Source organism: Oryctolagus cuniculus, chromosome 18, assembly GCF_051225735.1.
Source record: "Oryctolagus cuniculus isolate XC-2025 breed Fujian yellow rabbit chromosome 18, ASM5122573v1, whole genome shotgun sequence".
Classification (NCBI taxonomy): Eukaryota; Metazoa; Chordata; class Mammalia; order Lagomorpha; family Leporidae; genus Oryctolagus; species Oryctolagus cuniculus.
Genome location: NC_142884.1, coordinates 12,969,799 through 12,995,128, shown reverse-complemented (window position 1 = coordinate 12,995,128; position 25,330 = coordinate 12,969,799). Strand labels below are relative to the sequence as shown.

General features: G+C 63.4%; 3 protein-coding genes and 1 long non-coding RNA gene across 9 annotated transcripts in view; 3 read left to right on the top strand and 1 right to left on the bottom strand.

Moving 5' to 3' along the window:
• Positions 1–5,697: 5,697 nt before the first annotated feature.
• APOC4 (apolipoprotein C4) lies at positions 5,698–7,846 on the top strand (the record flags this gene model as incomplete). Its single annotated transcript, NM_001082365.2, is given in 3 exon segments — positions 5,698–5,848; positions 6,810–6,942; positions 7,621–7,846. Coding segments are annotated over 3 exon segments (375 nt in total). The 3' UTR covers positions 7,787–7,846.
• A 716-nt stretch (positions 7,847–8,562) lies between these two features.
• Positions 8,563–10,634, top strand: APOC2 (apolipoprotein C2). Of its 4 annotated transcripts, none has more exons than XM_051828480.3 (4): positions 8,563–8,678; positions 9,799–9,882; positions 10,044–10,203; positions 10,370–10,634. In XM_051828480.3, the coding sequence occupies exons 2-4, from the start codon at positions 9,822–9,824 to the stop codon at positions 10,458–10,460; spliced, it is 312 nt and encodes a 103-aa protein (XP_051684440.1). In that variant the 5' UTR covers positions 8,563–8,678; positions 9,799–9,821; the 3' UTR covers positions 10,461–10,634. The 4 variants fall into 4 exon arrangements, with proteins under 4 accessions (XP_051684440.1, XP_051684441.1, XP_051684442.1 ...); XM_051828481.3 differs by having other exon boundaries at positions 8,575–8,678; positions 9,799–9,876; XM_051828482.2 differs by having other exon boundaries at positions 8,659–8,699; positions 9,799–9,876.
• A 1,522-nt stretch (positions 10,635–12,156) lies between these two features.
• On the bottom strand, positions 12,157–14,774 carry LOC127485450 (uncharacterized). 2 transcript variants are annotated; one of them, XR_016225206.1, is made up of 3 exons: positions 14,650–14,774; positions 13,600–13,676; positions 12,157–12,210 (listed from the first exon to the last, which is right to left on the bottom strand). It is a non-coding gene; the product is annotated as an uncharacterized LOC127485450 (long non-coding RNA). The 2 variants fall into 2 exon arrangements; XR_007912503.3 differs by lacking the exon at positions 14,650–14,774 and having other exon boundaries at positions 13,600–13,737.
• The window catches only part of CLPTM1 (CLPTM1 regulator of GABA type A receptor forward trafficking), a 29,621-nt gene continuing 18,879 nt past the window's right edge, over positions 14,589–25,330 (top strand). The window contains exons 1-2 of one of the 2 annotated variants that reach the window (XM_070062119.2): positions 14,589–14,928; positions 20,956–21,068. Coding sequence is in view for 1 of the 2 variants with exons in the window: in XM_008252255.5 (XP_008250477.2) it covers positions 15,132–15,203; positions 20,956–21,068 (185 nt within the window). In the remaining variant the exon portion in view is untranslated. Of the gene's footprint in view, positions 14,929–15,057; positions 15,204–20,955; positions 21,069–25,330 lie in introns of those variants that run through there. The other variant, XM_008252255.5, reaches the window with a different exon arrangement.

Sequence of the window (25,330 nt, the reverse complement as noted above, 5' to 3'; positions counted from 1 at the left end):
CCTCTTCCCATCCAGCTCTCTGCTGTGGCCTGAGAAAGCAGTAGAAGATGGCCCAAGTCCTTGGGCCCCTGCACCTGCGCGGGAGACCCGGAGGAAGCTCCTGGCTTCGGATCAGTGCAGGTCCGGCTGTTGCAGCCATCTGGGGAGTGAACCAGCAGATGGAAGATCTCTCTCTCTCTCTCTCTCTCTCTCTCTCTACTTCTCTCTGTAACTCTATCTTTCAAATAAATAAATATAAATCCTTAAAAAAAAGATTGCATGGGGAAAATATCTGCAAGCTATGTAGCTGATCAAATGCTCGTATCCGGAATATACAGGGACCTCCTAGAAGTGCTCCCTGCGCAGGTGGGGGGCGGGGGAAGCGGTGCTGTTACAGAAATTCGAGGTGAGAAGACTCCCTAGTTCAAGCAGGCACAGTGGAGGAGTGAAGCAGTTTATCACACCCGCGGGCTCGGCTGGAATCCGAGGACTGAGCGACCATCCCAAGTTTCTTTTTCTTTTTTTTTTTTTTTTTTTGTTTTTTGTTTTTTGACAGGCAGAGTGGATAGTGAGAGAGAGAGAGAGACAGAGAGAAAGGTCTTCCTTTGCCGTTGGTTCACCCTCCAATGGCCGCCGCGGCCGGCGCACCGCGCTGATCCGATGGCAGGAGCCAGGAGCCAGGTGCTTTTCCTGGTCTCCCATGGGGTGCAGGGACCAAGCACCTGGGCCATCCTCCACTGCACTCCCTGGCCACAGCAGACAGCTGGCCTGGAAGAGGGGCAACCGGGACAGAATCCGGCGCCCCGACCGGGACTAGAACCCGGTGTGCCGACACCGCTAGGCGGAGGATTAGCCTAGTGAGCCGCGGCGCCGGCCCATCCCAAGTTTCTTGCAGTGTGTATAGGTTCATCAGCGTCAGACCTTAGCCGTTCCAGCATTGGTGGGTTTAAACAGCAGCCTACATGACTCAGGACGGCACTTCCAGTGGTCGGGGGGCCTGGTGTGTCTGTAGAAGAGATGCCAGGGGCAGATTTATTGGGACAGATATGAAGAACCTAGGACATCTCCCCTCCTTCCCTCCCTAGGCAAGGTCTCAGTGCGCAGCTGCTTCGCTAGTGAATTGCGAGCAGCCACTTTCCAGGTCTGTGTTGGGAGGAGGGGTCCGCTTCTCCAACTCTGTCTCGGGCTGCGGCCGTGTTTCCTCTGCAGTGCGGCGGCTGTGCAAGACCGAGGAAGTTCCTCCAAGCGCCGAGTGTGGCCGCGTGACCTGGCAAAGGCGAGGTCAGGACCTCAGAAAGACGCTGGCACTCGGTGTCTGTGGCCGTGTGACCCGCGATCGCCAAGATGGGAAAGAGCGCACGTGCCCAGCGAGAGAGGAATGGCTTGGGAAAACGTGACATAGGGATGTGCTCTGGTACAGCAGTGAAGCTGATGCCCGGGGCACCCCCATCCCACGGCAGAATCCCTGGACTGGAATCCTGATTCTGCTTCCGATCCAGCTCCCTGCGAATGCGCCCGGGAAAGCAGCAGAAGACGGCCCAAGCGCTTGGGCCCCTGCACCCACGTGGGAGACCCGGATGGAGCTCCTGGCTCCTGGCTTCAGCCTGGCCCAGCCCCAGCTGTTGCAGCTACTGGGGGAGTGAACCAGCGAATGGGTCTCTCTCTTTCTCTCTCTCTCTCTCTCTCTCTCGTCTGCCTTTCAAATAAAATAAAGCAAACCTTTAAAAAACGAAAGAGAGAAAGGATGGCGGTACCTGGGCGGGGAAGGGCAGTGAGACGTGGCTGCTGAGTGCTCCGGGGTCATCTCCCAGGATGGGAAAACATTCTGGAATCAGACAGCCATGCGGGTCGCGTGGCCCCCGCAGGTGGGCCAAGGACCCCAGCACTGTGCACTTTCGCAGAGCTGAGTTTTGTGGAGTGTGAATTCTATCTCGAGTTTTTCAGAATGAACGAAATTCCCAGAGAGACGGCAGGAAGAAGAGATACGGCTCAGCCCGCTCCCGGCACCCCCTAGGAGCGCCGCTCCAGTGCTGCAATCCAGCTCCCCGCCGCTGCACCCCGGAGAGCACCAGGTGGCCCAAGCGCTCCGGCCCCCGCCACCCTCGCGGGAGACCCGGATGAGGCCCCAGGCGCCTGGCTTCAGCCCGGTGTGGCCCTGGCCGCAGTGGCCATTTGGAAAGTAAATCAGCAGATGGAAGACCTCTCTCTTTCTCTGTCCCTCTCTCTCTGTTGCAAAAGAGAAAAGAAGGAGGGAGGGCAGGGAGGGAGGGAGAGATGGAGATACCCTCACACACCCCTTTCCACCTTCCCTTCCCTGCCATGGCCCAGAGTGGCCCTGGGGAGGTGCGTGGTCAGAGACCAGCAGGGAGGGGATGCAGGGGTCCTGAGATGCCGGCCTGGGCCAGGGACCTGGAGTGGAGGGAAAGAGCTGGGAGACGAGGGAGACGGGGGTAGGGGTGGGGGCTGCACGGCCAGGTCCGGTGACTCGGAGGACGCAGAGCCGTGCCTGTCCTCAGATGCACGCTGCCTCGGGCCCACTGCCCCTCTGACCTCTGCCCCCTGCCCATCCCCCTTCCGTTGTTTGTCCGCTGCCTCTGAGTCCCCCACCCCCCGCCCCGACCTTCAGCCTGTTCCTGTCCCTGAGATGGGCAAACATTGCAGGCAGCGGACGGCAAACACCTGCAGCCGTCCTGCCCGCTGACCTTGGGGCAGGGACAGAGGTCAGAGACCTCCCGTGGGTCCACCCCTCTCTGCTCCCATCTCCCCCTTGCCCTCCGGGGTTGTGCTGGGGCCTGGCTGGGTGGTGGGAGAAGGGAGAAGACCCCCGCCCATCCAGGTCTGCCCCCAGGCCCCCAGCCTCAGTTTCCACATCTGTAAAACAGGGAGCACGACGCTGGCGGCTCGGCCGCTGAGTGAGTGCATCACCACCGGCCGCGCCCGGCCCCTGCTGGATCGTGTGCTAAGCAAACAGCAGCTGATAGCAGCTGACAGCCTGGCGCCCCGTGGTTGCTCTCCCGGCCACAGGACAGGGTGGCAAGTCTGTGACTGCCTTTTCTGGGTAAGGAGGAAGTGCCCAGAGAGGTTAAGCAACTTGCCCGCGGTCACACCGCTGGACAGCTGGGGCCAGGCTCTGAACCCCGCACCCGGCTGCTTCTCAGAACGCAACACACACTGGGCTCCTTTCCACCTCAGTGCTGTCCTAGGGAGACACTGACAGATCTTCCATTCGCTGGCTCATTCCCCCGAACGCCCAAGGCAGCGCCGACTGTGGCGAAGAGCTCGGAACTCCACCCGGGTCTCCTACATGGGCAGCAGGGACCCAAGGACTTGAGCCATTGTCGGCCACCTCCCAGGGTGCACGAGCGCTCCCAGGGGGCCGGACTGGAAGCAGAGCCAGGCCTCGAACGCAGGCCCTCTGATACGCGGTGCAGCATCTCGCGCCCCGCCTCCACCTCCGTGTCAGACCCCACTCCTGCTTTTGTTTCCACGGTGGGGCGGGCGCTATGGCACAGGTTAATCCTCCGCCTGCAGCGCCGGCATCCCATATGGGCGCCGGTTCGAGTCCCGGCTGCTCTTCTTCCGATCCAGCTCTCTGCTGTGGCTCAGGAGCGCAGTGGAAGGTGGCCCAAGTGCTTGGGCCCTGCACCCCATGGGAGACCCGGAGGAAGCTCCTGGCTCCTGGCTTCGGATCGGTGCAGCTCTGGCCATTGTGACCATTTGGAGAGTGAACCAGTGGATGAAGACCTCTCTCTCTCTCTCTCTCTCTCTGTAATTCTCTCAAATAAGAAAGAAACTCTTGAAAAAAATGCGCGTGACACACCGTGTAGCGATTTATGCACTCCAGGGGCGTGAAGCACACTCACTTTGTTGTGCAAACGTCACCAAACTTTTCCATCATCCCAAAGGGACCAGGTGCCTCTGTTTGGTTGATCGGTGCCAGCCAGGAGCACCAGGGACATCTGTCTTACTGTGGGCTGGTCCCGGGAGCCCTGGGCTGGACACCGTTCTGCTGGGGGCCTCTGGTTCCCAGCCATCCTGTACCGCTGTTCAGGTTGTGGCCAGAGGTCAGTTGTCAGAACTGCCACATCAAAATACAACGTGCGGAGCCGGCGCCGTGGCTCAATAGGCTAATCCTCCACCTTGCGGCGCCGGCACACCGGGTTCTAGTCCCGGTCGGGGCGCCGGATTCTGTCCCGGTTGCCCCTCTTCCAGGCCAGCTCTCTGCTATGGCCAGGGAGTGCAGTGGAGGATGGCCCAAGTGCTTGGGCCCTGCACCCCATGGGAGACCAGGAAAAGCACCTGGATCCTGGCTCCTGCCATCGGATCAGCGCGGTGCGCTGACTGCAGCGGCGGCCATTGGAGGGTGAACCAACAGCAAAGGAAGACCTTTCTCTCTCTGTCTCTCTCTCTCACTGTCCACTCTGCCTGTCAAAAAAAAAAAAAAATACAACGTGCAAAAAAAGAAAAAAAAAAAAAAAAAAGAACCCCTGGCAGTTTCTCCCTTGGAGCCCCCACCCGCACCCTAACTTCTGAGGCAGGCGGGGGCGGGGGAAGCCCAGTTGCATTTGAATGTCCAAGTTTCCCATGCATAGCAAATCTTTTTTTTTTTTTTTTTGCTGTAATTCCCAAGTCTTGCATGGGACATACAAGGGGTCTTCAAAAAGTTCGTGGAAAATGTGTATTATGAGAAAACTATGCGTTCTGCACCCAAATAAAACGTCTTGGACTTCCATTGTCAAAGGGCTGTTCCTTGCGTATTTGAAACTCAACGTACCTGGGCGTCCCCCAGAGGGGAGATGTCCGGCCCTCGGGCCCTCTGAGACTCCGGGACTCCCTGGGTCTGGCCCTGCCCAGGCAGCTGCAGGCGGGACTTAGAATTCGGCAGATCTACAGCAGGCTTGTTTTTCGGTTGATAATTTTTGCATGGCCAGCAAATGGCGTTATAAATACCCACATGGCCCCTGGCAGAAGCAAGGATCCCCACCTGTGCTAGACCAAGGAGTCCAACGCACGTCTGCACCTGCTGCGGGCCGGCGCCCACTGGGAGTGCCCGGATCTTTCCTGCCCTGGCCTCAGCCGGGCTGCACAGGGACCCTGGGCGGAGGTGGGGGGCGGGCGTGGGGTGCTTATTGTCACACTCATCTTACAGATGAGAAAGCTGGGGTCCAGTCTTGGCGCAGGAAAGGGCACTTGGACGCCCAGGTCTGCCTGCGGCTGGAGTCTCCCCAGGAGCTGGAGCTCCAGGGTTGCTGGGAGGGGCCGCGGTCGCAGCCCAGCGAGGGAGAGCAGGGCAGGAGTGCCAGGCTGTGTGGCTGCCGTCGGCCCGCACCCAGCCCGGTGCCCGGTGGCTGAGTTCTCTTAGTGACAAGGGGACACCGTGAGGCTCTGTGTGCAGCACAAGCCTCGGCCCGGGCTGTTCCGCTGATGTCCTGATCCAGGCCCCTGTTTTACAGACAGGGAAGCCGAGGGCCCACAAAGGGGCTGTGACACAAGGTGCAGCCGGGATTTGAACCCGGGTCGGTGCAGGAGGTCCAAGAGACTCTGTCAGGTCCAGGAGTGGAGGCTGAGGAGGAGAGAGGTCAGTGGGGGCAGGCATGGCCCCCGTCACCTGGGTCCTGTTCTCTGAAGTCCCTGCCAACAGGCGTGGGAGGTGGCCGGGGGAGGGCTCTGCTCTGTGCAGCCCGCCCCTCCCCCCGGGCCGAAGAGCTGAGCACAGAGAGGGACAGAGGGACAGAGGGACAGAGGGACAGGGGGACAGAGGGACAGGGGGACAGGGGGAAGAAGCCCCCAGAAATGCTGCTCCCGAGACGCGGGCTCCGGACCCTGCCCTCCCTCTGCCTCTACATCCTGGTCCTGGTCTGGGTCGTGGGTGAGGAGGGGGTGAGGGCTCTGGAGGGGCGGCTTGGGCACTTGGTGGCCTCCGTGTGTGCGTGGTGGTGGGAGGCGGCTGTGTCAGGGGCTGAGTGAGGGGGGAGGGGTCTTTGGCATGCACAGGGGAGGGGGTCCTGGCAGAGGTGTCCACCTGTGAGTCTGCATGTGCCAGCAGGTGCACCTGGGTCCCGCACACGCAGTTGAAGTCTTCCGTGACACGGACGTCGCCCAAGACGCCCTTCTCGGTGCACTGTTTTCCATTTTTGAAATGTTTAGATATGAGGCACAGCACTTTTTAAACAATGTTGTTTATTTTCATTTTATTTGAAAGGCAGAGGGACAGAGAGAGATCTTCCATCTGCTGGTTCATTCCCCAAATGCCTGCAACAGCCAGGGCTGGGCCAGGCAAAGTCAGGACCCCAAGTCCATCCGGGTCTCTCGCACGGCTGGCGTCATCACCTTCCTGCCTTTCACTAGCAGGAAGTTGGGTCGAAGCAGACGAGCAGGGACTCGGACCAGGCACTCTGATAGGGGGTGCGGGGTCCCAGGCGGGGTCTTACGCCCTGCTCCAAACGCCGGCCCCCTGAGTGCATTCTGGGTACCGGCTCCCACCACGGCTCTGAGCCGCTGCTCAGTGCACTCTGCTGAAGGAGGTTAAGTCATGGCCGCCCCCCACAGCGGGGCACGCGGGCGCCTCTGTGGTGGGGTGCAGGTGTGTACCCCCACAATGGGCCCTGTGGACAAGGCTTCGTCCAGGGGCGTGGGTGCTGGATAGACAGGTGCATGCCAGGAAGAAGGAAACCATGATGGGGCGGGGCAAGGGCTGGGGTCTGGGGGGAGTGGCTGGCTGTGGCTGAGGGTGCAGGTGGGGTGACAGTGGGCGGGGAGGGGACTGCGGGGCTGCATGGGAGGAGGGCAAAGCTGATCCCGCACCCTTTTCCGTCCTCTGACCCCCCCAGCATGCGAGCCTGAAGGGACCCCCACGCCCCTGCCCGCGCCCGAGGAAAGCCGCTGGAGCCTGGTGCCCAGCTCGGTGAAGGAGCTGGTGGGTCCGCTGCTGACTAGGACCAGAGAGAGGTGGCAGTGGTTCTGGTGAGGGCCTGGACCCCGGGGGTGGGGAGGAGGGCGGGGCCTGGACCCCTGGGAGTGTGGGAGGAGGGGCTGGGCCTGGACCCTGGGTCTGAGGGAGGAGAGGCCTGCACCCCTGGGTCTGAAGGAGGAGGGGCCTGGACCCTGGGTCTGAGGGAGGAGGGGCTGGGGGCCTGGACCCCTGGGTCTGAGGGAGGAGGGGCTGGGGGCCTGGACCCCTGGGTCTGAGGGAGGAGGGGCTGGGGGCCTGGACCCTGGGTCTGAGGGAGGAGGGGCTGGGGGCCTGGACCCCTGGGTCTGAGGGAGGAGGGGCTGGGGGCCTGGACCCTGGGTCTGAGGGAGGAGGGGCTGGGGGCCTGGATCCTGGGTCTGAGGGAGGAGGGGCTGGGGGCCTGGACCCTGGGTCTGAGGGAGGAGGGCTGGGGGCCTGGACCCTTGGGTCTGAGGGAGGAGGGGCTGGGGCCTGGACCCCTGGGTGTGAGGGAGGAGGGGCCTGGACCCTGGGTGTGAGGGAGGAGGGGCTGGGGGCCTGGACCCTGGTTCTGAGGGAGGAGGGACCTGGACCCCTGGGTCTGTGGGAGGAGGGGCTGGGCCTGGACTCCGGGGTCTGAGAGAGGAGGGAGAGAATGGCGCTGGACCCCCAGGGTAGGGGGTCCTGGCTGTGACGCCCCTCTCCCGCAGGGGCCCTGGGGCCTTACAGGGCTTTGTGCAGACCTACTATGATGACCACCTGAGAGACCTGGGTCCCCGCGCGCAGGCCTGGCTCACCAGCTCCAGGGACCGCCTCCTGAACACGGCCCAGGGCCTGTGCCCCAGGCTCCTGTGCGGGGACAAGGACCAGGACTGAGGCGCTGAGCCCCCCGCCCCCCCCCCCAGCTCTCAATAAAGACCTGCTCACCTGCTCACCTGCGCTCTGCCCATCGTTCCCCACCTGCGAGTTAATGAGTAGAAGAGGGGATATGGCCGGCGCCGCGGCTCACTAGGCTAATCCTCCACTTTGCGGCGCCGGCACCCCTGGTTCTAGTCCTGGTCGGGGCGCCGGATTCTGTCCCGGTTGCCCCTCTTCCAGGCCAGCTCTCTGCTGTGACCAGGGAGTGCAGTGGAGGATGGCCCAAGTGCTTGGGCCCTGCACCCCATGGGAGACCAGGAGAAGCACCTGGCTCCTGGCTTCGGATCAGCGTCGTGCGCCAGCCGCAGCAGCCATTGGGGGGTGAACCAAAGGAAAAAGACCTTTCTCTCTGTCTCTCTCTCTCACTGTCCACTCTGCCTGTCAAAAAAAAAAAAAAAAAAAAAAAAAAAAAAAAAGGAGGGGATACCTGAAGCAGAGCATCCAGGGGCTTTGGGAGGGGAGGGGGTGCAGTCCTGCCCCACCAAGGTGGGGGCTGCAGACTTTAAGGCACCTGGGGTCCGGAGTCCATGGCTGGGGGGCAGATGGGGGTCAGCGGGATCCCTGGGCGGCTCCGCCCTCACTTTCCATGGACCCCAGACCACGTCCCTGGGGGTCACCCTGCACCGCAGCCCCCAAGCCTGCCTGTCTCCCTCCCCCGTGGGTCCCCGCCGCTGACCTCTGCCCAAGGCCACTGCCCTTCCTGCCCCCACCCCCCCACCCCCGTGGTGGCTGTGTTGGCTGGGACTTTGGCCGAGGCCGAGAGAGGGTGGTGGCCGTGCGAGGGACCTGGACAGGCTGGCTATAAAGCCTCTCTGCCCAGCTGGGACCACGAGGAAAGCCCAGGAGCCTGGTAAGAGGGGACAGCAGCGAGGTCAGTGGGGGAGGGGGCAAAGGCTCATGGGAATCCCAGGGGCTGGACGTTGGAAGCCTGTGTCGGGTCTGTGAGGCCCAGGACTGGGAATATTTGCCTGGCTGGGTCCTTCTCCCACACAGCGCTGGGTGGGCGTCAGTGAGCCAGGCGGGGAAGGGGCTGGACTGAGTGCTGTTTGTTTGTTTGACTTTTATTTATTTATTTGAGAGCGAGCTGGGCAGAGAGATCTTCCACCCACTGGTTTGTGGCCCAAATGCCTGCAACAGCCAGGGCTGGGCCAGGTCAAAGCCAAGAGCCCGGCCGAAACTCAGTCCCGGTCTCCCACGTAGGTGGCAGCGACTGAAGTACTTGAGCTGTCACCTGCTGGCTCCCAGGGTGCACAGCCGCAGGGAGCGGGACTCGAACCCAGGCCCTGTGCTATGGGATGCGGGCGTCCTAAGCCACGGCCTAACCACTGTGCCAAATGCCCTCCTTCCCTACAAAAAAAAAAAAAAAAAAAAATTTTTTTAAGATTTACTCATTCATTTGAAAAGCAGAGTTACAGGGTGGGGGTGGGAGAAAGGGGTGGGGAGAGACAAAGAGACAACAGTGCAGGGGAGAGATCTTTTATCTGTGGGTTCACTCCCCTAATGACTGCAAGCTGAAGCCAGCAGCCTGGAGCTCCATCCGGGTCTCCCACATGGGTGCAGACGCCCGAGTCCTGGGGCGTCTCCCACTGCCTTCCCAGGCGCATTAGCAGGGGCGGCATCCAGGACTTGAACCGGCGCTCGTGCGGGACGCCAGCGTCGTAGGCGGCAGCTGAACCCACTGCGCCACATCAGCCCCAAAGTGCTGGTTCCTAGCTGACGTGCAGCGTGCTGCCCCACGCGGTCTTGGCGCAGGGCTGGGTGGGGGGGTCTGTGGGGGTCACTGCTGGGCCGGGGACTGCGCGGGCGCTCCAGAAAGCCTCCTTGGGTGAATGAATGAGCGACTGGATGCACGAGGGGCCATCAGAATTAAAAGGTTCAAGTCGGCATGGAGCCCACACCGTCAGAACGTGGCTGGGTGAGGATCCCCAGCCCAGCCCCGAGGGGGGCAGCTCCAGCGACCCTCCCCTCAGCGTTCCAGGTCACTGCGGACACCATGGGCCCCCGACTCCTCCTGGCTGTGTGTCTCATCCTCCTGGTGCTGGGATGTGGTGAGTGTGAGTGGCGGGGACCGGGGTCTCTGGGGAGGGGGCGAGCACCACGTCTTCCCAGCCGAGCCCTTTGCCTGGGGCCCTGCCTCCGCCACCTCCCCCTCCCCCGTCTGTCTGCTGCTCCCGGGGCCCCACCAGCTCCCCTTCTGTACTCTCCCCCACTGCAGTGGTCCAGGGGTCCCACCTGCCCCAGAACGATGAGCCCGCCAGCCCGGCCCTGCTCACAAAGGTGCAGGAGTCGCTGTCCAGCTACTGGGACTCAGCGAAGGCAGCCGCCCAGGGCCTGTACAACAACACGTACCTGACCGCCGTGGATGAGAAAATCAGGTATCGCCCGCAGGGGACGCCCCGGAGCTGCTGCAGGGGACCGGGACCGAGTCTGGGTCTCAAACCTACACTCCGTGGGGGACTTGGCACCGGGACCGGATCCAGGAGCCCAAACCCCCGCCCCCTCCAGCCTGCAGCCCTCTCTTCTCCCCCCCCCCCCCCCCAGGGACATGTACAGCAAGAGCACGGCGGCCATGACCACCTACGCAAGCATCGTCACGGACCAGCTCCTAACTCTGCTGAAGGGAGACCCGTGACAGCCAGGCCCCGTGGTGGGGGAGGGGAGGCCCCACCCCCGGCCCCTGCCCCGCCCCCGCCTCCCGCTCTCCTGACCCACAACCAGGACTGCACTGAGCTGCCTGTTCCCAGCCCTGGCCTGAATCCTTCCCACTGATAATAATAATAATAATAAAAACCAGAGGCCAAGTTCATTCTCTTTGATGTGGCTGCTTTCCTGAGGCCTCGGGGGCCAAGATGGAGGGGTTCGTTCAGTCCAGATGACACTAAGTAAGCACCTACTGTATGTCTGCCGCGCTAACCCAGAATGTGGTTGGAGCAGGAGGTGACTGGCGGCGATACACCATCAGAAGGGCGACAGAGAGGCCGCTCTCTCCTGCACCCTGACCAATCACAGACACACAGCATCCGCTGTGGCCTCCGGCAGCGGCCAGCTCTGGGCTGGCGCTTGAAAGATGCCATTGACTCCTGTGGGAAGCCCAGGTGTTCTTCTGGGCTCCTGACTTTGGCCTGGTCCAACCCTGGCTGTTGCAGGCTCTTGGCGAGTGGATCCGTGCATGGCGGGTCTGCTCTCTGCCTTGCAAATAAAATGAAAAATAAATAAAAGTTTATTTTTTCTTAAATGTGGCATCGTTGTGCGGTGTCCAATACCCCTGTGACTGAGAAGACTGGCGCCCACAAGTCCCTGCTGAGCTGGCTGAGTCGGTGCCCAGCCTGGCTGGGACCCAGGAAGCTGGGCCCCTGCAGACCGTGCCCGTCAGCTCTGACACATTCGTCCCCTGGGCGCATAGAGAGACTTAGTAAGTACTGGGCCCACAGCAGGGAGCAGGTGCAGCCCCTGCCCGCACAGGGACCTCCGTCTCCGGCTGCGCAGTCTGGTTCCTTATCAGCATGGGTTGTGCCGTCCCTGGGCTAGCACCTTGGCCGGAGGCTCTCCTCCCGCTGAGGCCACACAGACAGACCTCTGCCCTCAGGCAGCCAGAGAGACAAATGAGGACGGGCAGCTCAGCAGCTGGCAAAAACAGGCATGGACGAAGGGCAGGAAGCAGGGCCTCGGGCGTGTCCGCGCTCAGCCAGGACGCGCGCCGCTCGCCAGGCTGCACGGCCAGGGTCGCTGCTGCAGAGGGTCTCTGGCTGGCAGTGGCGACTGCGGGCTCCCCGCAGGCCCTGAGCGAGCCTGGGGCTCCGCCGAGGTCCCTGTGGCTCCTCATCTGCTTTGCTCTGACCCCCGGCCAGGCTTCCAACCCCCTTGGGGCACTTTTCCCAGGTCCTGAGGCCAGGCAGCTGTGAGTCCCCTGGGGAGGGGCCGCGGGCAACGCCCCCAGGTCTCCAGAGCCTGGGAAGAACCGAGGCTGCCAAGCACACGCAGGGGGTGCCGAGGAGGGGGAGACCCTGCGGAACAATCCCTGCTCTGTGCACTTCTTTCCCACGGACTCAGGCCAAGCCAAACCACTGCCCCGGCCAGCTCTGCTTCCAGCCAATCCTGGGGCCGCTCCCAGACTCCTCCTGCGGAGCCCGCTGCCCTCAGGACCCCAGACTCCTCCTTCCTCCACTCAGCAAGGACCCCCCAGTCCTCCTTCCAAGGACCCTGGCGTTTGGGGCCTCAGCCGCTGGTCGGTGTTGGGTGCCCCCTAGTGGAGGGCAGAGTGGACTCTCCGGTGGTTTCCCAGTCACTCAACAGGCACGCAGCAGGGAACCCAGCTCCTCTGGGGCCCTGGCCCGGGTCCCTGTCTGAGAGGCATCACGCTGCAACAGATCGGGCGGTGACACCTGGAAGGCAGATCAGGGCGTTCTGTAGCCAGGACGGGATCGAGATGGGGTCACAGTGAAGCTGGGGAAGTGGAGCCTCAAAGCCCCTCGCTTGCCTGGCCTCTGTGTGGCCCTCCACTTGAACTTGCTCCAGGAATCCTGTCCTTTTAATAATGGCACTCGGGGGCCGGCGCCGTGGCGCAGTGGGTTAAGCTGAGTGGGTTAAGCTGCCACCTGCAGCACCGGCATCCCGTCTGAGTGCCGGCTCGAGGTTCGAGTCTCAGCGGCTCCACTTCCGATCCAGCCCCCCGCTCATGGCCTGAGAAAAGCAGCGGAAGATGGGCCAGGTGCCTGGGCCCTGCCACCAAGGTGGAAAACCTGGATGAAGCGCCTGGCTCCTGGCTTCGGCGTGGCCAAACCCTGACTGCTGTGGCTGTCCGGCCAGTGAGCCAGTGGATGAAAGATCTCCCACTCCCTGTAGCTCTGCCTGTCAAATAAATGAACCTTAAAAAAAGAAAAAAACACTCGGGGCTGGCACTGTGGCACAGCAGGTAAAGCCACTGCCTGTGATGCTGGCATCCCATATGGGCGCCGGTTCTTGTCCTGGCTGCTCCACTTCCGATCCAGCTCTGCTGTGGCCTGGGAAAGCAGTGGAAGATGGCCCAAGTGCTTGAGTCCCTGCACCCATGTGGGAGACCTGGAAGAAGCTCCTGACTCCTGGCTTTAGCATGGCTCAAGTCTGGCTGTCGGGGCCAGCACAGTGGCATAGCGGGTAAAGCCACCGACTGCAGTGCCGGCATCCCATACAGGCGCCGGTTTGAGCCCTGGCTGCTCCACTTCCGATCCAGCTCTGCTGTGGCCTGGGAAAGCAGTAGAAGATGGCCCAAGTCCTTGGGCCCCTGCACCTGCACGGGCGACCTGGAAGAAGCTCCTGGCTCCTGGGTTCGGATCGGCACAGCTCCGGCCGTTGTGGTTATCTGGGGAGTGAACCAGCGGACGGACGACCTCTCTCTCTCTGAAACTCTGACTTCAGATAAATAAATAAATCTTAAAGCACCACCACCACCACTCACGGCGGGCATTCTGCACAGCAGCTGAGCCTCTTGGGACGCCCGCGCCCCACCCCCTTTCAGGGACCCTGGGTTCAAGCTCTGGTTCTGCTCCCTGCTCATGCCCAGGGAGGCAGCAGGTGACGGCTGAAATGCCTGGGTCCCTGCTGCCCATGTGGGAGACCCAGCTGGAGGCCCCAGCGGCAGGCTTTGGCCTGGCCCAGCTCTGTTGGCCAGTGTCGGGAAGTGAACCAGCAGGTGGAAGATCTTTCTCTTTATCTGCCTTTCAAATAAAATGAATATAGATTTAAGAAAATTTAAACAGGGGCTGGTGCTGTGGCATAGTGGTTAAAGCCGCTACCTGCAGCGCCGGCATCCCATGTGGGCACCGGTTCGAGTCCCGGCTGCTCCTCTTCACATCCAGCTCTCTGCTGTGGCCTGGGAAAGCAGTGGAAGATGGCCCAGGTCCTTGGGCCCCTGCACCCACGTGGGAGACCCGGAAGAAGCTTCTGGTTTGTGGTTTCGGCCTAGCCCAGGCCAAGCTGTTGTGGTCATTTGGAGAGTGGACCAGTGGATGGAAGACCTCTCTCTGTCTCTCCTCTCTGCAACTCTGCCTTTCCCAATAAATGTTTTTAACAAAGACTCATTGATTATGTAAGTTTCAGCCCCACAAATCTGTCTCTTCGGTGGGGCACTTAAGCAATACGTTCGCTTTGTCCCTGGCCTGGAAGCCTGGGCCGACACATTCCCAGAACTGTAGCGCTGGGCTGGGCGAGCGGAAGCCCGGGTTCCTGCTGGCCCCTGTGCCTGGCCTCACAACGAAGGCCCCTTGGGCGCTGGGAGAGCCTTGCGCTTAAGTCACAGCGCGAACAAGACAACCCCGACTCTGCCAGTCCAACGGGGGAGGCCTGCCCACTGCGGGGGTGGGTGGGGGCGCAGAGAGGGGCCGGGGAGAGACCTAGAGGGAAGCGGAGGCGCAGGCAACGTGGCGAACAGCCCAGCACAGGTGTCGGCTGGCTGAAGTCGCTACCACCTCGGACCGCGCGCTCCGGGGCCAGGCGCTGCATTCGCGAGCTCGCCGGCTCTCCCCAAGCTGGCACCAAGGAGAGGAGCAGCAGCACCGCCACAACGCGGGCTTGGGAAGGGGGCGGGCACCGGGGCTCAGAGCGGGGGTCCCTTCTCCGGGCCATGGCCCCCAAGCCGGTAGAGGGGGTTAACAGCCCCTCTCGGCCTCTCCAGGGCAGGGGGCGCCAGCTCGAGTCCAGGTCTGCAGCGCTATCTAGAAGACGTTTAGCTAAAGGGATTGCAAAGACCACGAGGGGAGCGCGCATGCGCGGGGAGCACGTCCGCGTCTCCCGTTGGGAAACGGGGCGACCCCGGGAGCTCGGAGATGGCACAGAAAAACTCTAACCTCGGGGGACTTTCAGGATTTCGTTAGGGAGAGGAGTCAGAGGCGGGGATCCCGGGCAGAGGCGGCCAGCAGGGCTCCTTTAACGCGGGAAGGGCGTGGCTCGAGCGGGGCAGTACGGTGGCCGAGAGAGCTCAAGAACCACGGAGCAGGGCGAAGCGGGCAGGACGGCCTGGCAGGCGCAAGTAATTCGTCACGTCGGGCTAATCCGCGGCGGGCAGAAGAAGCAGAACTCTCGGGGAGCGCAGACGCTGGCCGACAAAGTCCCGGGAGCGCTTCTAGGTGAAAACAAACGGGCTACCGCGGCCTGGTTGCTCGCACAGCCGGAAGTGGCTCTCCGTCTCTCGAGGGGCGTGGCTGAGGCGCTCTCGCCGGATACGGTGGCCCCGCGGGTCGGGGCGCAGTGTGAAATCTCGCGCGATCGTGCCAGCGCCGTCGGGGACGGGGCGGGGCTGGCGGCGGGGGCGGGGACCCGGAGCGGGAAGATGGCGGCGGCGCAGGAGGCGGACGGGGCCGGCAGCGCCGTGGTGGCGGCCGGGGGAGGCGGCTCCGGTCAGGTACGGAGGCCGAGAGGGGCCTGGGGGGGTTCTTCCCCAGCCGGGGGGCCTCCCACAGGGCGTGTCCTGTCCCCTGTCGCGGAATGCGGTGCACTGGGGGCTCCTTGCCCAGAGGGACCTTGAATACCGGGCCCAGGCGGGGCCCGGCCCCCCGGGAGGCCGGACAGTGCCGGGAGCGGGGCCCTGTTGCGCGCCGGGTCCCCTGCACGCTCGCGCCGGGTGGGCCACCAAGCTGGTTGCTCGAGCCGGGGCGCCGGGGCCGCGGAGAAGCGCAGACTTGGACCCAGGCGCCCTGGGTTCTCGACTCCGCGATTCCAGGCTCCAAGGCCGTTCCGAGGGCGGGCTGACGTTCAGGGTCTCGCTCGCAGGCGCGGAGGTGTGGGACGTGATGGATGGGCGGTCTCTAGCCGCGGGTAAGGGCCCGGGCTGAGGACCCATTTTCCAGACGGGAGTCCGAGGGGCGGTGAGACAAAAGGCGCTCGCAGAAGGTCACTCGGGTTAGGTTTGCCGGAAGGCGCCCGACGCTGCCTGCCGGCGGTGGTCTGCACCGGGCTGCGTGTGCTTGTAGCGTGACCCGGACTCTCCGGGCTGCGGGTCCGGGTGCAGGTGGCGCCTGAGCCGAGCTGAGCTGAGCCGAGGCGGCAGCCACCATGCAGGCATTCGGGGAATGGATGGAGCGACAGCAAGGTGCTGTCGACCCACCCACTGGGATGTCACTGTGGGAGGCAGCTCGGGGGAGAGGAGTGCCGGCTGGGAGGGGGAGTCGGGCTGGCTGTGCGTGACCTTGGGCAAGTTCCTTTCCCTCGTGGGGCCTCCGGCTCTCCAGTGATTAACAGAGGAGTTGGACAGCAGGGCCAGGCCCTTCGTGGGCCGCCAAGATGGCTCCAGCCACGTCCCTGCTAGTGAGGGTGGTGGGAGGGGACGTGACGGACATGTCAACAAGGAGTTATAATCCTGGATGACCAAGGGGGTGACACAGTCTGTGTCCAGGGCCGGGGGAGCCCCGAGGAGCAGAGAGCAGCGCCCGGGGAGGGGGCCGGGTGCAGGGGGTGCAGCCGGGGGGATAGCCCGGCAGACCGGTCTGTATGTTCAGCATTGCCGGCCGGGGCCCGGCTCAGGAAGCGCTGGGGTGGTGTCGTCCCAGTGCCCGGCTGCTGTTGCTGGTGGCGTGGGGCGGGGAGTGGGGAGCAGCCTCCCGTTGCCAGGCAGATCTTGTCTCGGCCGTCGCTGTCCGCCTGCCTGCAGGGTAAAGTACAGAGGTTTGTGGCAGACCAGGGCCTGGCGTGGCCTGGCGCCTGTGCCTCGGCTCTGCCGGGATTTCTCGCGCTCGGCGCCATGGGCGGTGGAATCGGCGGATTCCCTGTCGGGGGCCGCCAGGTACGTCTCCAGGTGGCACGCACCCCTCCTGCTTGTGACAGCCAGCGGCCTCTCCAGGTGGTGCGGTGCCTGCGTGATGGCCGCCGCACTGGACTGGGCCCCGCGGCCACGCACCTGTCTGCTCGCACAGCGGCCCCGGCCTTCTGTCCTGGGTGCTCTGTGCTTCTCCCCTCTTTACCTGGTCATCCTTCGTCAGCATGCAGGTCTCAGGCGCCCACTCCCCCAGAAAGCCCTCTCTGGTTGGCACTGGGTCGGGGCCCTGCCCACTCTGGGCTGTCAGTGTCTGGGGAATGGTCTGTCTCTTCCACTGGACCCCAGGAGGGGTGAGCCAGGGCCCCTCAGTCAGCTCAGTCTCTTGAGACGGAGCTGGGCCGAGGTGGGGCTCCCGGGGCCCTGTGGGTCCAGGCGGCTGGGACAGGCTGCAAAGCCCCGCTCGCTCCGGCCCTGCCCAGCCCCTGTGTCCTTCCTGGATGTTCCTGGGCATTCTCTGTGAGATGGGACATGCCCTCCCCTCCCCTCACCCGTGGGGAGAGCCGGGGGACCCTCAGCCTTGAGCAAGTTCTCACCTACAGCCCAGCCCACCCCCCTTTAGCCGGGAGTGCGCACTCAGCTTGCGGCTCCGCCATTCATCCCTGCAGCTGATGCGGCTGGAGCCTGAGCTGCACGCTGGGGGCTGGGGGCTCGGCTGTGCAGTGGCCCCACCCCTTGGAGCTTGCATTCTGGGTGGGGGTGGGGGTGGGAAGGGGGAAGCATGGCGAGGGCACACAGTGACCAAGATAAAGAGGAAAGGGGCAGGAGGCGCCACAGACAGCACCAAAGCCGCGATGGGCAGAGGCAGGGGAGGTGTGTGGGAGCCGTGAAGTTTAGGGAGGTCTGGGAAGGCCTCCTTGGGGAGGGAGTCACAAACATAGCTTAGGGAAAAGCCTTTCGGGTGTCGCGGACAGCCGGTGCAAAGGCCCTGAGGTGAGAGGTGCCTGGTGTGGTGAGGGAAGAGCCAGGAGGTCCTGTGTCTCGTGGGGGGATGGACCGGGGACGAGGGCCCGAGCAGGGAGGTAGCAGGGGTGGGGAGTGCAGTGGAGACCCTGCTGGGCCCTGGAGGCCACAGTGAAGGGGGCACCATGGGACCACAACCTCTCTATCAGGGTGCAACTTGTTTATATTAATTTATTTATTTGAAACGCAGAGTTACTGAGAGAGAGAGAGAGCGCGTGCGCGCCTGAGCGAGTGAGCGAGCGAGCGAGCGAGCGTGCTCTTCCATCTGTGGGTTGATTCCCAAAGGCTGGGACTGGGCCAGGCCAGAGCCAGGAGCCTGGGATTCCATCTGGGTCTCCCGCGTGGGTGCAGGGCCCAGATACTTGGGCCCTCCTCTGCCGCTGTGCAGGCGCGTTAGCAGGGAGCGGGATCCGAAGGGGAGCCGCTGGGACTCCAGCTGGCATCGCAGGCAGCTTAGCCCTCGGGGCTGCAGCGCCAGGATCGGGTGGAACTTAGAGGCCATGGGCTCACCCATCATTAGTGGGGGTGCATGGCTCTGCCTGCCTTTATGCAGCTTGCACAGTGCACCCTGCACCCCGTGCAGTCTCAGAATGCGGTCCTCCCTCAGCACTGCAGGGGGTCAGTGTCAGCGCACCCCTGGGCGCCAGACTCCACAGCTCCTGCAGCCCCTCTGTGAGGGGCTCCTCCCCTGCCCCAGGTGGCTCGGACCTGATACAGTATCGGGGCCGCCCAGGTGGCTCCTACCTGATACAGTGTCAGGGCCCTGCAGTTGTTGCTGGGCTGTGGTATTTAGGGAATAAGGACGAGAAAAAACGCGCGTTCTGTAGGGGGCGGCCTCCTCCCAGTCTTTTCCATCCACGGTTGCTTGGAACGGTGGATGGGGAACCACGCATGTGCAGGGCCCACTGCTCCCACCCCCTCTGCCGGCTCCTGGCCCGAGGCAGCCACGGGGCAGCTTTCCATCTCTAGTTTTGCCTTTTCTTTTCTTTTTTAAAGAATTATTTTATTTGTTTTGAAAGAGGAGTTACAGTAGAGCCAGAGAGAGAGAGGTCTTCCGTTCCGCTGGTTCACTCCCCAAATGACCGCAACGGCCAGAGCTGCGCTGAAATGAAGCCAGGAGCCAGGAGCTCCTTCCAGGTCTCCCACGTGGGCGCAGGGACCCAAGGACTGGGGCCATCTTAATATCGGAGGCCATAGCAGAGAGCTGGATCGGAAGAGGAGTAGCTGGGACTAGAACCGGCGCCCATGTGGGATGTCGGTGCTGCAGGCTGGGGCTTTGCCCGCTGCGCCACAGCGCCAGCCCCTCTAGTTTTGCCTTTTCTAAACCTTTCCTAAACCCAGACGAGCAAACCTCCAGTCTACGTCCGGCTCCTCACCGTGGCGTTGAGGTTGCACGCATCCGCGTCCCTGGCCGCGCATGCGCTCGCTGGATGAAGGAAGCTGGGTGGTTTGCAGTTGGTGGTGAGGAGCTCCCTGCTGTGAGCACCCGCAGAGGCAGGTCTTCCTGGCTCTCGGTGGCCCCCGGCCCGCCTGCTGTGTCACTTGTTAAGGAACGGCCGTATTGCCCCTGGCGGCAGCGTCCACGGCTCCACTTCTCCACCTCACCCGCGCTGTGGTTGTCTGGAGCAACAGCTGACTGCGGTTTAACTTCCCTGTGAATAGGAGAAGAGCCCTGGGGTCAGCAGGTGCGGGGTCAAACCTCAGCCGGCCCCGACCTCTGTTCCTGACCTGGAGTCGGCCGGGCCTCCGGCTACCCTGACTTGGGCTCCCCGAGAAGGGGCCCCTGCACCCTGGCCTCGCTCCCCACTGGCCCTTTCCCCGTGCTTTTCCCTCTCTGTGCACCCCCCCCCCCATAGCTGCCTCTGACCCCGCCGAGGGGCTCAGCCAGATGCCCAGAGCAGCTCCTCAGGGAGGCCCCCGGGCCCCGTCCCACGTGGGTCCTGTCCCTCCCCAGTGGCTGGCACCCTCGCGGCTGGCGCTCTTCCCTGCTCTGATGCCTGGTCTGCAGGCGAGTGCCCCTCTGGTCCAAGTCTGGGTGGGCGGGCAGGGCCCATGGCTGTGTGGCCACCGCTGGGTCCTAGCATCTGGCACAGGCCTGGCCCGGCACCTTTTCATTCCCACACTCACGGGGAGGCTCTCGGGTTTGGTTCATGCCAGGATTCCCACCCGCCGTGCTCAGGTCGGGGAGGTGAGGCGACGTGCCCGGGTGTCACAGCAGAGGATCGTGAACCAGGACCGCCACCTGGCAGATGAGGGGAAGGGGTGGCTGCTGCTACAGAGCGTGGGAGGTGACAGGTGACACCTTTAACACACGTGGCCCCTGCTCCGCCTGTCTGGGGGCTGAGGTGGGCAGGGGAGACCTTGCAGAGGGGTGGCCCAGGGACCCTGCTGTCCTGGGGAGGCCCTGCAGGGAGCAGGGCGGAGCCACTCCTGACTCACAGGTGTCACCTCCCCCGCTCCACCCTGCCCCGTAGGCTCTGTTCCTCAGCTAACCGTGACCGTGACGGGCGGGCGAGGGGCTGCCTGGGAGGAGGGACAAGCCCAGGGCTGGAGAGTCTCCCCATCTCAGCCCTCTGATTCTGAGTGAGACCCCTCCTCCGGGAAGCCTGCCTGCTTGCGGGGCTGCCCCTCCCCCGTCTCTGGCGCATTCTTCCTGAGCCGCCTGGACAGGTGCCTTCACCTCTCTGAGCCTCCTGCTCAGCTGTTGGGAGTCGGGGCCTCCTGGGGCTCGGGCTTGCCGTGTCCCGTCGCCGTCCCCTCCGCGCGGCGCGGCTCCTCATGCTCTGCTTTGTTTTTCCGTGTCACCTCCCCTGCTGGACCAGGAACCCCTGGAGGGCGGGGGCGGTCACAGAGGAGGCCTCGGGAGCTGCTTGCCTGGGAAGGCCCTTCCCCGTAAACTCTGACATCCGCCGCAACACCCCTTCTGTTGTCCCCAGTAGCCACCTCCTGGCATCCTGGCTGCAGCCCCAGGGCACACGGGCTGTCCTCAGAATCAGACTCTGTCTCGCACCTGCTGGTTCCGCACCTGCTGCTCCCCTGCGTCTCCTGTGGGCCGCCAGCTTGCTGTATTTCACATCTCCACTCCAGTGCCCTCTCCTCCAGGAAGCCATCCTGACCGAGGCTGGGCCAGGGCTCCTCGGGGCTCCTGCGTCCCGGCCCTGCCCTCTTTGGGTCAGCAGTGTCTGGAGATGGGTCTGTCTGCCACAGGGAGTGTTGAACTCCTAGAGGACTGCACAGGCCTGGCACGGAGCTTCGGTCTGTCCGCCTCCTGGCTGCTGCGCCGGCAGCCTCTGTGCAGGCTGTCCGGGCCTTCGTGCTGCCCGAGCCGGCCCAGTGCTGCAGCTCCATTCTTTGTCCTCACCCTGGCCTCTGTCCCCTGCAGGTGACCAGCAATGGCAGCGTCGGGAGGGACCCGCCGGCGGAGACCCAGCCCCAGAACCCGCCCCCCCAGCCTGCACCCAACGCCTGGCAGGTCATCAAAGGTGTGCTGTTCAGGTGAGCGGATGCGGCTTTGGTTCCCTCCCTGGGAACCCCATAAGGAAGAGGCAGGGAGAGGGGCAGGTCCCCGCAGCGCTGGAGGCCCCCTGGGGTCTGGGGGGCGGGGGGAAGGGGTGGCTGGGACGGAGTGCACGGCCGAGGTGCGGGTGTCGGCGGGAGCTGGGCCTGCGAGGCCTCCCCTTGGCCGGCGGACTCCGTGTCTCCCGTGTCTCCCGTGCTCTGTCCTCCGTGCGTGTCTGTCCGGCCTCCTCCCATGGAGACGTCAGGCGGACGGGAGTAGGACCCCATTTACCGCAAGTGCCCTGTCTCTGCACAGTTGCTGAGCCCCTGAGGGGCCTGAAGCACCGCAGGGAATGTGGGTGACACCCATACGTCACCCAGAGAGCGCCATTTCCACTGCTTTCCATTCTCGGTCCTGTGCACCAAGCACAGTCACCAGCGTGTTTCCAGAACTTTCCACCTCCCCAGACTGGGGCTCGGGGCCCGTGAGATGCTAACTCCCCGTTCCCTCCTCCCCCGCCCCGGCAGCCCCCTTCCCTCTTCCTGCCTTCTGACTGGGGCTGTCCTTGGCTCCCACAAGTGGGCAGGATAGCATGTGTCCCCGCGACTGCCCGGGGGAGAGGTGGCAGGGCTTTGCCTCTCCCTGCTGGACCTGGCGACAGCCCCTGCCCTGGGCTGGGCCCTGCTTACCCACCTGCAGAAAGGACATTTTGTGCACAATGGCCAGGAGCCCAGGCAATGCCGGTGGGCAGTGAGCACCCTTCCGTCGGCTCTGAGGAATTGGGGGCCCAAAGCGGTCAGCCCTTGGGTGGGACATGCTCGTGGTGTGGATGGCTGCAAGGGAGGCGGGGAGTGTGGTCGTCCCCTGAGGCAGAGCAGAGCTGCTGTTACTGAGGAGGGGGGAGTGGCCTCAGGGGGCAGCGAGCCTCCTCCGTCCTGGCTCACTGGGTTTTCCCGTAAGCTCTCAGCAACACCCGCTCAGTGTGAATGATCCAACAAATGCAGCAGTGCTGGCGACTAAAGAACTCGCAGGATCCCGGGGGCCTGCGGGGGGCGGGGTTCAGTGCAGAACCCCAAACCCGCAGATGCTCCGTCTGTCTATAAAGTGAGCCAGCTGCTGCACAGAACCCACGCACAGCCTCTGGGAGCTCTCAGCCACCTCCGAGCGACCCCGGCACCCAGCACGAGGGGCCGCTGTGCTGGTGGCCTGGAGACTGAGTTGATCTGGGAATAACGACTCGGGGAGAAGCGCGTGGTGCTGACGCGGTCCCGGGAGGCAGGGGCCGGCCGTGATGGGAAGCTGACCCACACTGGCCGGCCTGGGAGCACCTGCCTGCGCGCGCTCTGAATGGGGTCCCTGAGGACGCCCAGAGCGAGAGGTCCTTAAAGTAGAGACCTCAGGGGCAGCCATGTGTTCAGAATGTGGGGGGAGGGGACGGTGTTGTGGGGAAGCCGACGTCTCGCGCCTGCCGCCTCTCCGCTGTGGGCCCTGCTCGCGCCTCAGTGGCCTCAAGGGTCACTGAGGATTGTGTTGGCCGAGAGACGCGGGACCTGGCACACGCACAGGGGATGTTGGCTGCCATCAGAGCTTCTGATCACTTGTGTTGCTCAGTGTTTAAGACAAACTTATGGCCGGCGCCGCGGCTCACTAGGCTAATCCTCCGCCTTGCGGCGCCGGCACACCAGGTTCTAGTCCCGGTCGGGGCGCCGGATTCTGTCCCGGTTGCCCCTCTTCCAGGCCAGCTCTCTGCTGTGGCCAGGGAGTGCAGTGGAGGATGGCCCAGGTGCTTGGGTCCTGCACCCCATGGGAGACCAGGAGGAAGCACCTGGCTCCTGCCTTCGGATCAGCGCAGTGGGCCGGCCACATCGGCCATTGGAGGGTGAACCAACGGCAAAGGAAGACCTTTCTCTCTGTCTCTCTCTCTCACTGTCCACTCTGCCTGTCAAAAAAAAAAAAAAAAAAAAAAAAGAGACAGACTTAGCAAATGTAAGGGGAAGCAGCTTGGAAGTGGCCCACGTCCCCGGGAAGTGCCAGCAAGGCCGTCTGCTCTGGGCCGGAACCTGCCTGGTGTCCTCTGAGCGGCTGCGCGGGGCCGAGCCCCCGGAACCTGGCCGCCCCGGCTGCCCCGGCCCGCCCGGCTCCCTCCCCCGGGACCAGGAACCACTTAGAACGTTCGCATCCAGCCTTTGCCCTTCCCGAGCTCCACACAGCTCTGCACGAAGATTATTTTTATCTTTTCCCTTCATTTTTACATAAGAGCGAGCCTGTTTTGCACGCTCTTCTGCTCCTGGAATTTTGTCATTAACAGCGTGTCTTAGAGATCACCCCATGTCCGTGCCGGGCGCTTCCTTCCTCGCCGCTGGGCAGGGTGCGGAGTCCCTCAGCGGGATCCGGGTTGTTTGCAGGAGCCCAGGAACTCCTCGAGGCCCTGAGCAGGTGAGGTGAGAGCTGAGGTGAGAGCGGCCTCGTTGGGGATGAGGCTGGAGCCTGTGGTTTCGAGCCCATCCTCAGCTGGTTCTGGGGTTCCGGCCTGGGGGAGGCAGGACACACGGAGCTGGGTTGGCGGCGAGCTCGTTGGCTGTTTTCTCACGTGGAGGGGAGCGTAGGTCACGGGGTCAGGTGTCAGGGGGTCCTGTCTGATTGGCTCACGCGGGGACCTGGGGAAGCGCTGGCGCTGGCACAGGCGGGGCCCCTGCGGGCTCCTTGGCCCTCTAGTGGGGCTGCAGAGCGGTGTGGGTGCTGGGAGCAGGGAGGACTGGGGCCCGGCACCCTACCAGGCGGATCCAGTCTGCCAGCCACCCCCTGGGCAGGGCTGCCTGTTGGGGGGTCCTTGCTCCCACACTCCCCCTTGGTGTATTTACCTCTCGGAGGCGGTGGGGCCTCTGGGGAGCGCATTTTCCAGGCCTTCCCCAGCCCTGAGCCTCGGCGGCTCCTGGGCGGCAGCAGATGGCCCGGCTGGGACCCAGGCCCCATGGCTCCTGCAGGCAGAGGCAAGTCCCCGCCTGATCCTGCCCCAGACCGGGCTCGCAGGGAGCACCCCACCCACATTAGGGCTCTCGCTTGGTAGTTTCCACCTCAGAGTTCACGCCTGGCTTTTTTCTATGTGAAAACAAGGAGAGCTGACACTTCTCCAGCGCCTACCGACTGGGCCGGGCCGCGCTCCCCGCTGGATGGCCCGTGGTGGTCCCCCCGAGCTGCAGGGTGCATCCAGGACCCTGTGTGTACGTGCCCGCCTGTGACAGGTTTAATTTCTACGTGAGGCACAGGCAGAGATGCACACTAAGTGATAAGAGGCAGGGCTGCGCCGTGTAACCCAATAAAGCTGACGAGAGCGGCCTCTCCAGACAGCCAGCCGCAGGACACGCACCCTCCTCAGGCCTCCACAGGGACACGAAGCGAGGGCGATGGCGTAGGCGACTGCCCCAGGGCCACCCGCCCCCAGCTCTGATGCCGGCAGGGCTGCCGGGGGGCCGGCTGGACATGCTGGACAGAGGTGTGGCATGAGATTTCACCACATGCCTCAGAAAGGCGTGCGAATTAAGACTTAGAAATTGTTTCTTTCTGGAATTTTCCATTTAATATTTTCACACCACAGTTGGCTAGAACTAAAACTGGAAAGTGAGACTGCAGGTGCGCGTGTGCGTGTGCGTGCAGTCAGTGCGTGCAGTGCCGTCTGAGGGTCGGTGCTGTCCTCACCATTGCACCGAGGACGTGGACGTCCAGAGAGGTTAAGGGTCTTGCCTGTGGTCACACAGCGCGTGGGTGGCAGCGCTGGGCTGCAGGTCCAGTTCTCGTCGTGGCTCGGAGGCAGGGCTGGCTCTCGTCTCTCCTGCTGTGTCACTTTGTGTGCTGTGGTTAAGAAGTGCTTGCAACACACTTGCATGTGTCTGAGAGACTTACGGTAACACAGAAGAAGTTTATTTCTCTCCTGTCTGGAGGAGGCAAACAGGATTCTACAGCCTTCCGCCACCCAGAATCCTCCTTGCTTTTTATTCCGCCCTTGCTAGTTTCCCTGTTTCCTGCTCGCCCACGGTGGCTGGGGAGGTCTAGCCACTGCGTCCACACCCCAGGCAGAGGGAAGGAGAAGGAAATGAAAAAGGACAGTTTGAGGCCCACGCTGTGGTGCAGCGGGATCCCGGATGGGCGCTGGTTCGAGTCCCGGCTGCTCCACTTCCGATCCAGCTCCCTGCTGATGGCCTGGGAAAGCAGTGGAGGATGGTCCAAGTTTCTGTGCCCCTGCACCCACGTGGGAGACCCA

What these genes read in the sequence shown, in the direction of transcription:
- APOC2 (XM_051828480.3), top strand. Translation starts at nt 9,822, where the DNA reads ATGGGCCCCCGACTCCTCCTGGCTGTGTGTCTCATCCTCCTGGTGCTG. An exon ending in GGTGCTGGGATGTGGTGAGT is followed by an intron (nt 9,883 to 10,043) that starts GTGAGTGGCGGG and finishes CCCCCACTGCAG; the next exon opens with TGGTCCAGGGGTCCCACCTG. An exon ending in GCCGTGGATGAGAAAATCAG is followed by an intron (nt 10,204 to 10,369) that starts GTATCGCCCGCA and finishes CCCCCCCCCCAG; the next exon opens with GGACATGTACAGCAAGAGCA.